We start from the raw sequence: 16149 nt of genomic DNA, 5'->3' as shown, positions 1-16149 counted from the left end.
TTATAAAATGTTGCCAAAAAAAACCCTGAAAAGTAAACAAAATTCAATTCCATGAATTGTATGTTAGCTCTAGAAAGGGTCTTCTGCTTGAATTTCTAATAGCTTGATTGTAATTCCAGATCTTTTTTTTTTAAAGAAGACTTTCTTTTTTCTAGCATATATATGGTATTTAAAAAACTCTAGGTTCTTAAACTGGGATATTTATGTTTTTCCAATAAATTATTTTACATATGGACACACTGATATATGTACTGTAGGGACTGAAAATCTTCTTATTCTAAAAAGTTTTGAAATGCATTCGATGTTGAAATACTTTTAGTTTTCAGTCCTCTAATTCACAGATGAAAAAAATAACTGCCAGAGAATATTAATAGATACATGACAAGGACTATGTCAGTATTTCAACTTGGCTTAGGCTGGTGTCCATCCTTGAAAATTTGTAGCATGGCTACACAAAGCTAGCTACCTACCTTTACCAGCATTATTTTCTTGATGCTGAGGACAGATCATATCAGGAGAACTGTTTCACAGTACCTTTACAATTAAGCACTCCTCAGCCGTCCTCTCGGTGTGGATTGCTACTGCTGGTTAATCTTCGGGGGTGGGGATCTGGGGAGGCAAATTTATGAAGGAGAAAACTAGGTTACTTAACAGTAACTGGAATTCTCTGAATATATTGCCTCCACAGATCCACACTAACCCTCCCTCCTTTTGTTAGACTTAAATCATGATTCACAAAAGCTGGATAAAAATGAAGGGACTGGGCACTGTGATGCTAGAAAACCCTGTTTAAAAAAATAATCTTGTGAGTCCATTGAGGCAAATCAACCACTTGGATATTTGCTCTAAACAAATCTAGGATTCACATACAACACATGAAGTCATTAAAATGAAATTGTAGCAGTCACATCTCAAAGGTGGAATTACTGTAGAATGATCAAGCTTCAAGCACATTGGTTTTGGTTTGTTTTTTTTTTTCACAAGTCAAGCCAAGTGAAGTGCTAATCTGATTCTATTGCACTAGGTATACTGTAAGCACTAACTCCAATATATTGTAATCTTCAGAGATCCTGCCGAAGACTTTCACTCTAGTGAGAAGACAGATAATATTTGTTTGTCATTAGTTGTTCATCATAATTCCATCCTCTTCAGGGAGCACTTCCACTATCTTGCACATGTGTGCATAGAGTTAGTATTTTTGTTCTACTTAGAATATGTACTTTTTTTCTAATCTGAGCCTTAAATTTTTAGGAAACGTGCTTCATCCTAAATTTTCCATGGTTGTATTTCATTAACTGAGGTCTTATATGTAATAGCTATTCCTTTTTACATCACTGCAGAAGGATAAGACATCCTTTTTCTGTCTTACAGAATTACTCAAAAATCTAATATGTGCTCTCCTTTACACTAAGAAAGATTACCTGGACTTTTATTTTGTAACTTTTCCATAGAATTTGTTGGGAAATCAAAGTAACAGTGGAAGATAATTGCTACTAAAACAGAAAAGTGTTACCTAATTTATATTTTACTTTACTACTTTCGGGAATTATGCATTGCCTGAAGAACATTTTGTGTAATCAGTGTCCAGTTACTGTCTGACCTCAGTTTGACACAGAAATAAACACAAGTTTATTTAAATGGGAAAAATTAACACTGAGGGAGTTTACATGTTGAAAACACGCATCCCTGAGTATGGACTACTTACAGAAATACAGGAATTAAATATTCAAATTTTGGCTATAAGACTGAAAGGTTAGGACTCTAACTATTGTATAACTAACACACAAAAACAAGGAGTTGAGATGTGTTCTCTTGCTGCAGTCCCCACAAAGTTTTCTTAGGCTTTTTTCTATCATCAGTCCCTACACTTTTTCAGAGCCTTAACTGTTGCTATTTATAGACAGCCTGTAGATGAACTGACCTACCTTTCCTCAAACCTACCAATCCTGCCTTTGAATGCCTACGCAACTAAATGAAGACCCACATTGTCAAAGTCCATGCTGGAATTTCACTCTGCTTCATCACCTATAAAGGGAGATGGTGTGACTTTGCCAGAATATTGAGGACCATGCTTCTGGTGTGTGCTAGTATAGACTGAATGACAGTGCCTCCTTTTAACTCCATGGTAGAAAACGCGTTCTTCTCTTTAAAGGAAAAGGTATCAACACTTTCAAAATCATTTCTGTGTGCATCCATAGAATGTGCGCTGGGGAGAAGGTGGTTTCATGTTGAGAGAACTGTGCAAACACATAATATACCAAGATTTCTTATTTTTGAACAGTGGTTGCATGACTTGCTTTGACAGACAAAAGAGACCACGACATGAAGTGGAAGGTGATGAATTACAATGTGCAGGGGAAATGACTCATCTCAGTCTTCTACAATGGCATGCCACCATAAGGAGTCTGAAATCAATGAAACTGGATGACAGTTGCATTTTGGAACTGCAAAGGTAAGCTTTCTCAATGATACAAACAATTTTTAAAATTGTCAGCAACACTCTAATTTAATTCCATTTTAGTAAGATTTGAAAGGTTAAAAAAATATTAAAGTCATGTGTGCTCACATTTATATCCTGAAGAGTACTATATGTTCAATTCATTTGGTGTAAAACACTAGTCTCAGTCACAGGAGAGATTTTAAAGGGTTTTTCATTTCTGTGAAACTAATCCAGGGAACAGACAAGGCCTGCACTGCAGACGCTTGCTAAAGAATGACTTCATGTGCAGCAGCAGCTACCAATCAGATTTTAAATCCTATTTTACTGCAATCAGCAGTCTTCCTTGGGGCAACAGGAGTCCTGCCTCACAAACAGTGGATCACTGGTCTTCCACAAGGACTCCTCTGAACGTATTTGTCTTCCTAAAGACTTCAGTCCACTCCAGTTCTCCCTATGAAAGTAAAGGCCTAGAAACTCCAAACACAAGAGCAATCACTGCACACTGCAATTTTTTTCTTATTTACTTTCTTCTGTTTGTGTTTTGCTCTTGTATCATCTTATACCATCCTTGTGTTTTTTGTTGGGATTTTTTTGGGTTTTTCTGGGTAATGCCTTTCATGTTTTTCCTACTTGTTTTATTCTTGGTATTCTGCAGTGGTTCTTCCTAGGTGTCTTGAGGTGACTTTATGATGTGTATCCCATGTCGCTGCCCTATGCCCAGAAATTAATTTTGTGCCTTTCTATGCCTTTAAACTGAGCCTGAGAAGAGAAAAACCTGACCAAAACTTTCAAAGCAGTTTTTCAGTTTGTTTTCATGTTTTCGAGGACACAGAGATAAAACCGGTCTGTGTTCAGCTGCGGCAGGAGAGCAAGAGCGGAGGGAAGCACCCAGCTTGCTGCTTTCCAGCCAGTTTTTCACCTTCCTCTTTCTCCAGAGAGAGACAGAGAGTTGAACTTTTGTTTTCCTGGGACTTGGTTTTTTTCCCTTTTTTCTCTGCTGGACTGTTTCAACATCAGAATACATTGGGAGGACTTTCCACCGAGGCCTTGGCCCTGGAGGTGGGCCCACCACCCCATCCCAGCTCCAAGGTGGGAGAGAGAGAGAGACTACTGAAGGACTCTGAAATTTTCCCAGGTTTTCTCTCTACAGCAAGAGGTTTCATTATTTAGCATTAGTATCTTTTTTCCTGTGTACTTGTTAAATAAATAGTTGTTATCTCTTTCATTTTCCTTCGAGGAAAAAGTTTTTTTTCCCGAACCTGGTGTGGGAGGGGTGGTTTGTAACCTGCCTTCTCTCAGAGGATGTATTCCTAAATTTGGCCAAACTGGCACACCAGGTTCTGGATTATAATTTTTACCTTTTGTTGTCGTGTAGTGCTGCTTTGGCTTCTAGATGCTTCTGGTCAGTATGATCATTCTTTCTCCCTCATCATTTGTGGTTCCATGTATACTTACTGAATTTTCTTCCCATATCTGTCTATGCTCACTCTTTGCTCAATGTGGCTTTTTTTCTCCCTTCTCTTACAACTATGGTCTGGCTCTGCTACTTTAAAAAGCTATTTTATTTTACTTTACAGCATGCATTTTTCCACTGCATGTTGCTACAGCATGTTTTTGTGTTCACTGCAGAAACAAAAAGAAGGATAAAAGACAAAGTAAACTACTTCTATTAAAATCATATTCTAGAAATGTTTTGATTTGCTTCTTTCTTCCTTCTCATTCTGTAGTTGGCTTGAACCAGGCTGGATAGACTTGAAACTAATTACAATAAAGCACCAAACAAGTTTCACTATACTGTACTTACATAATCATTCCAAATAAACCTGTTGTACTTATTTCTGGCTACATGAATGTAAATGAAGATAACAATGAAGAACAAATTACACCCTCACTCTATGTTCTTCTACTTTGTCATTTTGCTTTTATTTTGGCTGAAATAACTGAAGTATAACAAACCTTCAGCAGAGATATCTAAAAAGAAATTAACAAAAAAGGAAACTTTATTGGAAATAGGTTAGTAGAATTAGGATAAGATGACTTCAAACGGTAGCGTGGGCATGGGGGCTTTCTTACTGAGGCACTTAAATTTGACACTGTCAAGTAGCTTAGACCAGCAAAAAACAAGTAGATGCAGTATAAAGATAGTGATGTTCACAAAAGTCCACCTGAGTCTATATGAGTTAAAGATAATATATGTTCTGATGTCCCTAAGAGAACCAAGATGCAACTGAACTGGTTTGGACTTTAAAGTACACAGGATCTCAAAACACAGTGAGCTAGCACAGTACATTTTCAGCATATTTGACCTAAGACTCCTCTCTTCTCATTTCTCACACACTCATTTGTCCAGAGCAGAGCCTTGCAAGTGAGAGACATTACTTTACAGAAAAATTCAATTTCTGTCATTTTGATTGATAACCACCAAATGATGATTTCCAAGCTGTTATTTTTCTTCACTTCCTTAGAAAATAAAGGTCTCCTCTAACTAAATGACTGAGATTTTTAAGCAATCTCCTAGTCACATTATTTAATGGAAAAAACAAAAGATGACAAATGATACTATTAAGTTTGCTCCAGACAGTTTGCTACTGTAAAATGAAGATAATTTCAAGCAAATCTGGCAAGACAAAAATTCCCCTGAATAGGTTCTTATGCTCTATTTAATCAGAAATACTCTAAGCAATAACATCCTGAGATGTGGTTTGTGTCCATACGCAATCTAGTAACCTAGAACAGAAGAAATCATCCTTTGGAATGGTGTGTCTCCAGTGCACCAGACCAGAGGGAAGGACTTGCATGCACAGGCATAGATGATGAAATTTGCCAAGTATGTCCATCTTCTTGCTTGTGTCAAACTCCCCAGTCAATTTAATAATAACAGAAGGAGAAGGAAAATCAAATTACAATGCTTAAAGCAGACCTTAACATTTCTAACATTTTCCTTAGGAACAACAAAGTAAGGCAAATATGCAACAGCTTGGATGTAACCTAAGGAAAACCCAACCTAATCCTTCCACGAATACAACTTGGAATCAAAGGTATTATTTCTGTATTGCCATGATAATGTTACGGCTTGCCATATATTTACTTTTGTTAAGATGTCTTCTCCAACACCAATCCATTCCTAAAACTCTTTAGTTTGTACTAATTAAGAATTTTATTTTAACCATTTCTATTTGGGACCCCTACAATAGTCATATTGGTTTAGAAAGTGGCTGAGAATGAGTGGACTGAAACCAAAAGAGGAGAAATGGAGTAATACTTTAGTTGTGAAAGCCTTAGAGGCTTCAAGAAAACTGAAAAACTGCAATAACATTACAAAGAGAGTTTAAACCCATTCCTAGGTTGGGTTGGCAGCCACAGAGATGCATCCTGCAGCTGAGACTAGCACTCCATAGGTCTCCTTCTGATATTTCTTTATATTTCATCTGTAAACAGTGAAGTCTTAAGGAAACACATATAGAAAATACGTTTTTCTTGATACACACAAAGTTCTCACAAGGCACGTTGTTTTTCCTTTGCGAAGAAATAGATGTTAAAGCTTGCATAAATGCTAACTAAAATATTATATATGTATATAAAATAAATATAAGAATATGTTCTAGAAAGAAATATAAATATGGATATACTCGTATATATACAAGCACCCACTCCCAAGCATATAATTTTCAAATATTTATCCTCAAAATCTAAATTTTGATGAAAAAAGCTAAGTTGAAAATAGGCTGTTTAGCAACAGGAGTTTCTGAAGTGCAGAAAGCTAGATGCTCTTAAAATTCTTTAGACAGAGGAAAATGAAATGTGGAATTCTGGTAAGACTTCTCAAAGTCTATACAAATATTAGATCCCAAATTATTACCTTTTCTAGTCAGCTATTAAATTTTTACCTCAAGTCAAACACTGTATGTTTTCCTCCAAACACATTTTAAGCAAGCAAGCAGCGTCAGAAGTCAGGAACTGATTCCTTAAAGATAAACAACCACAAAGTACACATACTAACACAACATACAATCAACACCATGAATGGGAAAAACCAGCATACTACCATTTTCACATACAGCTTGATATAAAAGGTAGAAGCCACTGTATTTTTGCATACTCACTAGTTTTGCACTGACAAATGCGACAACCATTTTGGTCCAGTTTGAAGCTATAGATGCAGTCTTTTTCGGTCAAAGTGCAGTTCACCAAAACCTCACAGGTGGGCGGACCTATTGTGATATACGTTGGTTCTGGGGGTAGAAAAAAAGAATAAGAGGTTCTTGAATATTTGAAGTAAGTTCACAAAAATCCACATGCAATGTAATAGTTTAGAGAGTAATTTTAATTACTTTTGTTTCTGATGAATATTCTTGGTACTTTAGAAACAATTCGAGAAACAGACTTTGTTTCAAAGTGATGTACACTCAACAAAAACAGTATGAAGTTGCAGAAAATTTTTCAAGTATTGAAACAGAAAAAGATACCACTTTTTTTCTTGTTCACTATGAAATCAGCTTTCCTGAACATGCAGTTTGAAACTGAGTGCAAAATATTTATTCTGTCCACTTTTCTCCAAAAGTATTTCATCAAAACTTCATGACGGGATTTTTGCTTTAGAAACTGAACAGAGTTTCTCTAAAGCTGAATTGATTGATACTACCAAGCTGCACATCAAACACGTAATGCAGTAGAGTCAAATCTTTCTCTGTGTGAATAACATCACCTCTACTGAAATTTATAGCAGAAGAGACTCTGAATACCAAATGGGAACGTAGGATGCACTGCATGTGAAAGATCTCTGGAAAGCATTTAACATGTCTCTTCATTGAAAATATCACATTTTACAGTATACTGTGCAGTCCCAGATTATGCTTTCTGAAGTTGAGGAGATTATTGGCAATTATAAGATATTTATCAACAGTATAATACTTCTGGACACCATTTAAATATGCTGGAATACGAAAATTGTTTTGATACATAGGGTACACAGAAACATTAATGTGCTCTAGTATAGAAAGTTGTTAAAATAAAAAAAACCCAGAAACTTATGGAAATAACAGGAAACCTCAAAATGACCATCATAAAACAGGATACAGAAGGAAAGTAATACCTGTAGTTTCTTGAATAACTTTTTGCTCTCTGAGACTAATTTTGTCTATCTTGTGCCCTTCATAGAATGCAGGCACTGAAGAACCAATTAATTCATAGTTATGAGCATTATTAACATTATACAAAATATTCAGGACACAAAATTTGCATGACTTAAAGAACTGTGAGCTTTCATTTCAGTGCTTCAACTGTTTATATGTACTCTGTTTCTCCATCTCAAGAAATGAAAATTTATAGGAAATTAAATTTAAAAAGCCTTCCATACTTAAATTGATAAATTGTGAAAATCTGGAGAAATTATATGGACTGGAGGTGGCCACATCTTGTCATGTTTCACTCTCAGACCACAGATTTTGCCGTTATAACCTATAGGCAGCTAGTCTTTCAAGTAAGGGTAAAATATTACTCAATGTAGATTAAATTGTTAGAAGTATACACTGTTAAACAAAATTTCTGTGCCTATTGGCTCCATTCCAGCAGGCAGCTTTTGCACCCATGCCTTCCAGTCAACTGAAAATTATCCTATTACAAGAATGAACTTTTCTGCTTTCATTGTCTTTCACAATTTTCAGCTTATATAGCTTCTCTCCAGCCCTGTTCTTCCCAGCACAACAGTTTATATAGCTGATGAACATTTTTAATACTTTTAAAATTAGGTCAGCTAACTAGAGTTTGGAATGAAAAAAACTGCATTAAAGACACTACAATTAAGTTAGATAACTTCAAACTTATCTCAGAGGTCATTTTTCAGATTATGCACTTGCCGAGTAACATTCAAATTCTGTTGCTTGTATTATTTCTAGTAGGAAAGTAGCAATACATTTTAAAAACATACAGAAAAGCACTAACACCTTTTTTTCATGTACAAACTGGAAATCTGTATAATGGCATCATGTTTCTCTAGATCCCTCAAATATCTTCTTATTTAAATTAAAATTTTTCCTTTGGTAGAGATTTAATATAAATTACTAGGTTGGAGGTCAAAGGATGGGTTTCCGTCAATTCTTCATCTCACAGCTCTGATTTTGGATGTGTAGTGTAGAAGAATAGACATAATGAGAAAAATACTTTAAAATCTGTGGATTTCCAAACTAGACTTGTTTTAGTCTAAATGAAATCTTTGTAGTTGTTTTCAAATTCATTCAGTAAAGTATCTGACTAACTCACATTAATGTCTAATACTTAACATTTGCAACTTCACCAAACCATTAGTTTAGGAATCATGAAGATATTGCTATATACCAATATATGCCCATAACATGATACATTCCATTAATTAATCCTGGCTGTTTAGGCCTCTGAGTACATAAACTAGTTTTGCAACCAAACTGACTTTTAGCATCATTCCATTGTCTAACCAAAATATCCTAAACACGCAAAAGACCAGAATGCAAGAGCTACCCTGAAGCTACATTCAGGTTACTGGTCAGCCACCACAAACCCTACACTTCAAATAACAAAAAAGCCACAGCAATGCTTGTACTCACAGGTAGTTAAAACCACTACAAATCATATGAATCATTACTGCTGCCCAGAGAAAAGTTCACAGACAGTAAGACAAGGCAGAGAACTGAAAGAAACTGCAGTTTTGCCATCTGACTGCAGTACGTGAGGTAAAACATCTTGATACAAAAAGCCTACAAGACCTTACTGAAAGTTGAGATGCAGGTTAGCTAGTATCCACTGATCCACTTGGGTGTAAACTAAACCTAGAGTGAAAGAGGATTGTATTTTACTCCCTATCACTAAAGTCCACCTCGCAGGATAACTTCCCTTTAATCAAAGGTATAACTTAATAGCTAGGAAAACCAGCACAAATATTCATAATTATATATATTTGTTATATAATTATTTGTGACTTTCCAAAAATAAACCTCTGTGTTTTGATGCTCTCTTCTCTTGGGGACATTGACACATTTTTTGTGCCTTTAATACATGCAGTAATATAGTGTTTCTTACAAGGGATGAAATTAAACTGTTGTTATATTAATTTGAAAAGTTTTTGTTCGTCCTCAATTCATTGTGTTTTATTATCCTGCTACCTTCCACTCTTGGGCCTGCTTTCAGCATCTTCAGTGTTTCCAGTCAAGCTTACAAATCTGTTTCTTTCTCCCTCCTCTCCCTAAAGGTAAGCCCCGAGATACAGTAATTTTATATGCATGCCTGCTTCTCAATGAGCTGCAAGCAGAGGACAAAAGAAATAATTTCATTCCCTACCCCCACATGTGCAAAAATGCAGCCAGGAAAAAAAAATAAATTCAGGCCTTTTCACTTCACTAGACAAGACTCAACAAATAAAGCCAGATCTGCTCTGCCAGACTTCTGGCTATTTGAATAGGCAAGCGGTAGCTAAGCTTGAAAAAGCATGTACCACCACACAATCTGAACTGGGCTTTCACTGCTGCTCTTGGTAGAAATGGCTGAAGAAAGATCCAGTGCACAAATGCACAGACAATGGGTGGGAAAAGTGGGTGCTGTTTCTGCCTGTGTGCTTTACCAACAATACAACCGTACCGTAGAAAGAAAGAGAGAAGAAAATAAAGAGGAGGGGATTGAAGAGAGTCTGGATGAAAACAGTGGATTATTTAACGGAGCACAGATTTTGCTGATGTCAACTGCTTATATATAAAGTGAAATGCAGATTCCTACTAGAACACCATGTTTTCATATATTCTCTCTGATCCTGATACTTTCTCTGCTGAATTTTAGTGCAGGTTATTAACTTGCCTGCTGTGAGATTGATAAAAATGTCTGAATTAATTTTTTACAATGCCATTTACTTAAAAACAACTTCAATGATTTTAAAATCCACATCAGCTATTTCATCTACTGGTGGACCTTTAGTCTGACTAGCTCACTGAAAAATACTACAATATGAGATCAAACCCTGAATCTCATTCATTCCAGCTTGAAATCAAACTGCATTTAAGGTGAAAGAAGGGAAGACGGTGACATTCAAATAATGCCTGGAGCTGGCTTTGTCCTTAAGGACCGACATTAACAATACCAACACAAAAACTGGTTGTCAAAAAAAAAAGGAAAATAAGTTATCCAGGTGGAATAGTACTTTCACTGATTTTTTCCCAATCTAGAATACTTTTGTAATATGAGCAAAACCAATCTCTATGCCCCTCTTTTTTGATTTCTGAGACCTCCCACTTCTCCTGAGTGATGTGACACAGCTTGTAGTACAAAGAGCAGATATTTTCTTCTGTTAACAATGTGAACTACTATAAATACACACACAAGAACACAGGATGGTCAATCTCGTCTAGTACTGTGCCTTATATTTGCTATACTTTGGTGAGTATTGAGGTCCTAAGATACTGCTCAAGTATTCAGACACGGAGAGAAGCTGATGCAACCATGTTTCAGTGAGATCAGGGAAAATTTGTTTCTCAGGATTAGAATTTTATTATATACACAATTTGATCAATTATTAAAAAAAACCAAAACAACAAAACAAGAGAAAGGAAACTGAAATATTCACTGACTGCTGAAGCCTTGGAACACAAATAAAACCAAAGAAAAAAATCAGGGACAATTTACTGCAATCTTGTTGACTTCTACTGTTTACTTGCACATTAAAAACAAACCATTCACTGAAGATGTCATCATAATTATTTAAATTATATAAAAGACAACTAACTAAATAGAATCCTTCTTGAGTGTGGAACCAGAATGAAAAATTATACCAACCTTCATAATCATATTCTTCATTGCTCAAAATCTGAACTCTGGCCATAGAGTTCATATCAGAAAGCAAAGTGGGATTACACTTAACTACTCTACTGAAAAGCCAAATATATTATGAGAGAACCAAGCATTCAGTTTTGGCTTGTGTGAAGGACCAGAGGGACCTGCACCAGCCAAAGCAGAGCCTGCAGGTACAAGGAAGCAATGGTTGCCCTCCATTTAGCACTTGGATGTCTACAGCTGGAGTAGGGTCCAGCTTTGGGCTCCTCAGCAGAAGAGAAACACGGACGCACTTGAGCAAGCACGTCACAAGGCTGGCCACTGAGCTGGCCAGGGCCTGGAGAGGTGGCATACAAGGCAGGCTGACAGACAAAGCAGGGCTTGCTCAGCCTGGGGAAGGAGGGTCAGGGGGCATCCTACTGCTGTCTACCGCTCCTTAACCGGAAGGTACTAAGATGAGAAGGCCTGGCTGACCTTGGAGATAGCTCCAGGCTAGGATGAGAGACAACCAACAAGCATGAAATGGGAAACTACAACTTGATAAAAGCTGTTTTGATCTTTCTTTTAAACCACATGGGTCATCAAACTACAACATGGTCACAGAGACTTGTGCAATCCCTATCCTTCAAAATACTCAAACTTCAACTGGGACAAGGCCCGGACATCCCTCTGCCACTGGACCTGCTTTGAGCAGGACAAAGGACTTGAAAAATCTCTGGTGGTCCTTTCTAACTTGCATGACTCCATGAATTTCACTTTCATATTAATTCAGGACATTTCCAGGGGAAGCAGCAATATCCTTGATGAATCCTAATCAAGGAACTGAAATCAAAAGACAAACATTTCAATTTCTGATGATTTCTGTATGCTTTTGCCAAGTACTGATTACCTTCCTTTTGCAAAATAAGTACATGTTTGTCTATCTCTCTGAATCTACTTCATGACTTAAAAACAAGCTTTTTTTATTCAGGAAGCAAAATTTCTTCCAGGTGTTTGTAAGAGAAATTCTCTGTTAAGAGTTATTTAGCAACAGCCACAACCAGCTTTAATCAGTCTCATTTTTTTGTTCTTCTTTAAATTAAACATTTCACATGCTTCACCTCTTGAAGGTATTTTTATTATTATTACATGAAAAACAATCTCTTTGCTTTGTTTCATCTGGAATGCAATATTTTAACTCCTAAAAGATTTAGTTTCAAACTTTTGGTAATACCATATGAGGGAAATACCTACTTCATGGTTTTACAAAATTCGTTGTAAATAGGGAAGTAACTATTGTATTCTAAGCTTTTTCCTCTGCATGTATTTCTTCTGAATAAGCTCAACAGAATAGAATTCTAAGATGTCCAAGATCTCATTTGTTTTCATAAAATTAAATCCTCTTTTGGGGGGGAAAAAAAAAAATTAATAAAGATCATATTATAAATAAGGATAAAGATCTCCAACGTGAATAATAAAGAACATGCCTGTGTTTGGGGAAAGTGAAATAGCTCCCTCTTCTGTAGTATTTCATAACACAAACTATACCTTTAAAAGAAGTTCGATGTTGTGATCCTATGAAACCAGCGTCAACCAGCTTAAAAGAAATTCAAAATCAGAGCATTCAAGCATTTACCATTAAAAAATACACAGAAAAAGATCCCCGTAACCAAATAGTACTCTAACTTTTTACCTAATGGTTTAAGTGATAACTGGCTCAAAACTGGGCCTGAAGGGTGTGCTGCTCAATAGCCTTTCATTCGAGTCTGCATACTTGTTTAAATTTTGTCTACTGTCCAAAAAAGTTAACTGCAGCCTACTAAGCAGCAGCATGTGTGTTTACTTAAGCTTCCTGTAAAAACATTCATATCATTCCAAGAGTGACTAAATGTTTTCCATCCTCATAGTTCGCATTCCAGCCTTCCCCGCCCCTCCAATTCATTACATGAAAAATATCAGTCCTGAGTCCTGAACTAAAGAATTTCCTTCCTGGGTTTGAAATACTTAATGCCTCACAGGAAATTTTTTCCCAGAATTTAGCTATCTGTGTCAGCTATCAGGGTTCAACAATTCAGTATCACAAAACAATTTATAAAATGTATGCAAGGACTTAGATGATATAACTTTCTAAGGTCTCAAGTAACTCTGAAAATATGTTGATTAATACCTCCAAAGACATAGTTCAGTTTGGCAGCCTTTTGTCTCAAATTTTATTCATGCTGCCATCCTGAAACTACTAAAATATGTATTTTTTCTTTGAAAGTAACTATTATAATCAAAGACTATTTATTGCTGCAGAATGAAGAAGCCTTCTATGTACCAAAGGTACATGTGTGGGGGTATATGTATGTCATTTTTGCAGTGAGATGCAATCAAAATACATACTTTCTATTCCCAAAATGTAAAGTTAAAATCTTTTGTCTGTCATAATCAATTCCAACAGTTTTTGGTTTAACAGGCATGTATACTCTTCAAATGAATTTGAATTCTGATAAGAACTTTTTTTGACAATTTTAGGTGGAATGACACTAAGAAACGACCACCTTGTTAAAGCAAAATCAATTAAGTCAATCAAGAAATGTCTAAATACATTAAGAAGGCCGTTCACTTATTTTTACTAGGTGAAGATAAACACTAAATTAGTGTACCTCTGGGGTAAATCTATGAAAGCCAGAAGTGCTGAAAAAAATTAGGAGGATCCATGAGGTTCTTTATAAGTGAGACATCCTCTGACATTTATTCATTAGGATTCCTTGGTTATTTATCCTTTCAGCAGTCGTCCACTGAATTCAACGATGCATCACGGAAAACCATGAAAACGTCATTTCATACTCGTGTACTCCTCCTGAATTTCACTGGCTTGCACGGGCAGCAGGTTTCATCACACATCAACAGGCTCATCTGCCTTCTCTAGAACCAGTATTCTAAATCATGATCTGGCAAACATAAGCCCAATTCTCTGCAGCATGGTGTTTGCATCCCTTAATTGACTTTGATGAAAGGGCTGGCTGGGAGCTCCAGGGCTGCTGCCGAACAATAACTTACACTTCATGCTCTAAGGAGGACTCTGGGCCCACACCCCGTGTCAGTGAACACTGCTTGCTACCACTGACTTCATCCTGAATGAATCAAATTTCTTTTCACTGGACTCTGCTGCCTGTTTTTACTTAATGAAGTGCTAGACACGCTAAAGGAACTGAACTGAATTACATCTCAGCTAGAGTTTAGATTCCTTTATTGATGAAAATGTTAATTTCTTTTTGTGAAGATAAAGTGTCAGCCATAATGACAGCGAAGTACTGTGGGTCTTATTCATGAAAATCCTCTGAGGGGATTTTGTTTAACACTTAATTTCTCATTCACAGCTTATGCTGGCACCCTGCCATCTGTACCTGAGGGCTCTCCTGCAGAAGGACGTGCTGTGAGTTAACCAATTACTGTGTATCAGCTTTCCCTATGAATAGCCTGAGCCTCTGAGAGATGCAAGGGAATAGAAGCAACCACAGACTTTCCTAAGGGACATTTTTAGCATCAATGCCAGTGCTGAGCACTTGCATTTATTACCTTGTTAAAAAAAAAAAAAGGTATTTTCATACTATCCTAACCAATATTTACTTCCTGTGAACACAGCTATTATTCTAATTTGCGGATGGCTGTCCACAGATGCAGATGGCCTGAGGGAAACAGTTATTTCTATCACTGTAGCTCTTTCAGTATTATTCACATGCTATTATATATTCATATCCTATATTCCCTCTTTTTTGGTAAAATTCATTAAAAATGGAATTGCTATTTAAACCACAGTAATGTTACTTAGAAAGCAAATTTGCCAGCCAGCAAGAAGCAGGCAGCTCTGTAAGCAGCAGTACTAACTGCAGCTGATTGCCAATGGATCTGATTGGCTCCAATGGAACAAGAACACAGACCAGCCCCCATGAAGAGCTGGTCTGAGCCAAAAGAAGTGTAAGCACATATCAAAATTTTGCAGTCCCTTATGGCACTTGGAAAACCACTTCCTCCCCTCTACCTAGCTGTCTGTTTTAATCTGAAGAAATGTGATCCCTTTGAGACTTCCTTGTGCTGCAAAAATAAGCTGTTGGCTCAAAAACCATGGGGAAAGCACAAGTATGATTGCCTAAGCCTTGGCTCCTAATGAAGAGAAGTCTAAAAAACAAACTAAATAGATAATAGATTAAATAAAGTCAAATCCCAGAGGGCCAATATCATTACAGAGATATAGAAGCTATATAGAAGCATCCATCAGAAGCTTAAAACTAATTCTTTGTGCTGGATCCACAGAAGGGAATGGGCCAGCTTTTCCCAGCTCTCACCAGAGAAAGGAGGCGCATGACTTGAAAAGCTGTGTCAGCTGAAGAGCTTAAGTTTGGGGACAGGCCAAGGATGAAGGAAGGTCTTCCCCTCCACACTGTTCTGTCTCAATACGCCTCTGTCTCTATGCCTTTTCTGTGGAAAGGCTTTCTGCCTTTCTCCCTGTGGAAACAGCTACCTCAGAACAGCCAGTCACCTGCTTCATACATTGAGTTTTTATTGATAGGCCTCATGCACAGCCCATGAGCTTTTGTGTGTCAGGTAACTGGCAAGAAGTGACTCAAGATGGACATATTGTATCAAGATGTCCCACCAAAAGGGTTCTGATCACCTTGATGTTTGTTAAAAAAACCCCAAACACCCTCCCCCACAAGCCCCCAGCTATATATTGGGCTCTATATTGGTAAGCTACAGCCATCACTTGCATAAACACTTGAAAGCTACATGTGAATTACCATTACTGCTTTCAGTTATGTAAGCAATTTCCTGAGCAAGTCTCTTTGCACTGAGGCTGAAAATACAACTGCTGTGCCCTGAACACATCAAAAAGACAATCTTAGTCACAACATGCCACAGAAGGAATTTCATTTTCCTCAACAACTTTCTGCCTTCCT

The 16149-nt window shown here is 36.8% G+C and overlaps 1 protein-coding gene across 3 annotated transcripts in view; it reads right to left on the bottom strand.

Annotated features, from left to right (window-relative positions):
• CRIM1 (cysteine rich transmembrane BMP regulator 1) overlaps positions 1 to 16149 on the bottom strand; it is a 175485-nt gene that overhangs the window by 28861 nt on the left and 130475 nt on the right. For all 3 annotated transcript variants that reach the window (XM_069009968.1, XM_069009969.1, XM_069009970.1), the window contains one exon: positions 6544 to 6672. In XM_069009968.1, coding sequence (XP_068866069.1) covers positions 6544 to 6672 — 129 coding nt within the window. The remainder of the gene's footprint in view (positions 1 to 6543; positions 6673 to 16149) is intronic.

This window comes from Aphelocoma coerulescens, chromosome 3 (genome assembly GCF_041296385.1).
Source record: "Aphelocoma coerulescens isolate FSJ_1873_10779 chromosome 3, UR_Acoe_1.0, whole genome shotgun sequence".
Classification (NCBI taxonomy): domain Eukaryota; kingdom Metazoa; phylum Chordata; class Aves; order Passeriformes; family Corvidae; genus Aphelocoma; species Aphelocoma coerulescens.
The sequence above is the reverse complement of the archived record's forward strand: the minus strand, read 5'-3'. Positions and strand labels throughout refer to the sequence as shown.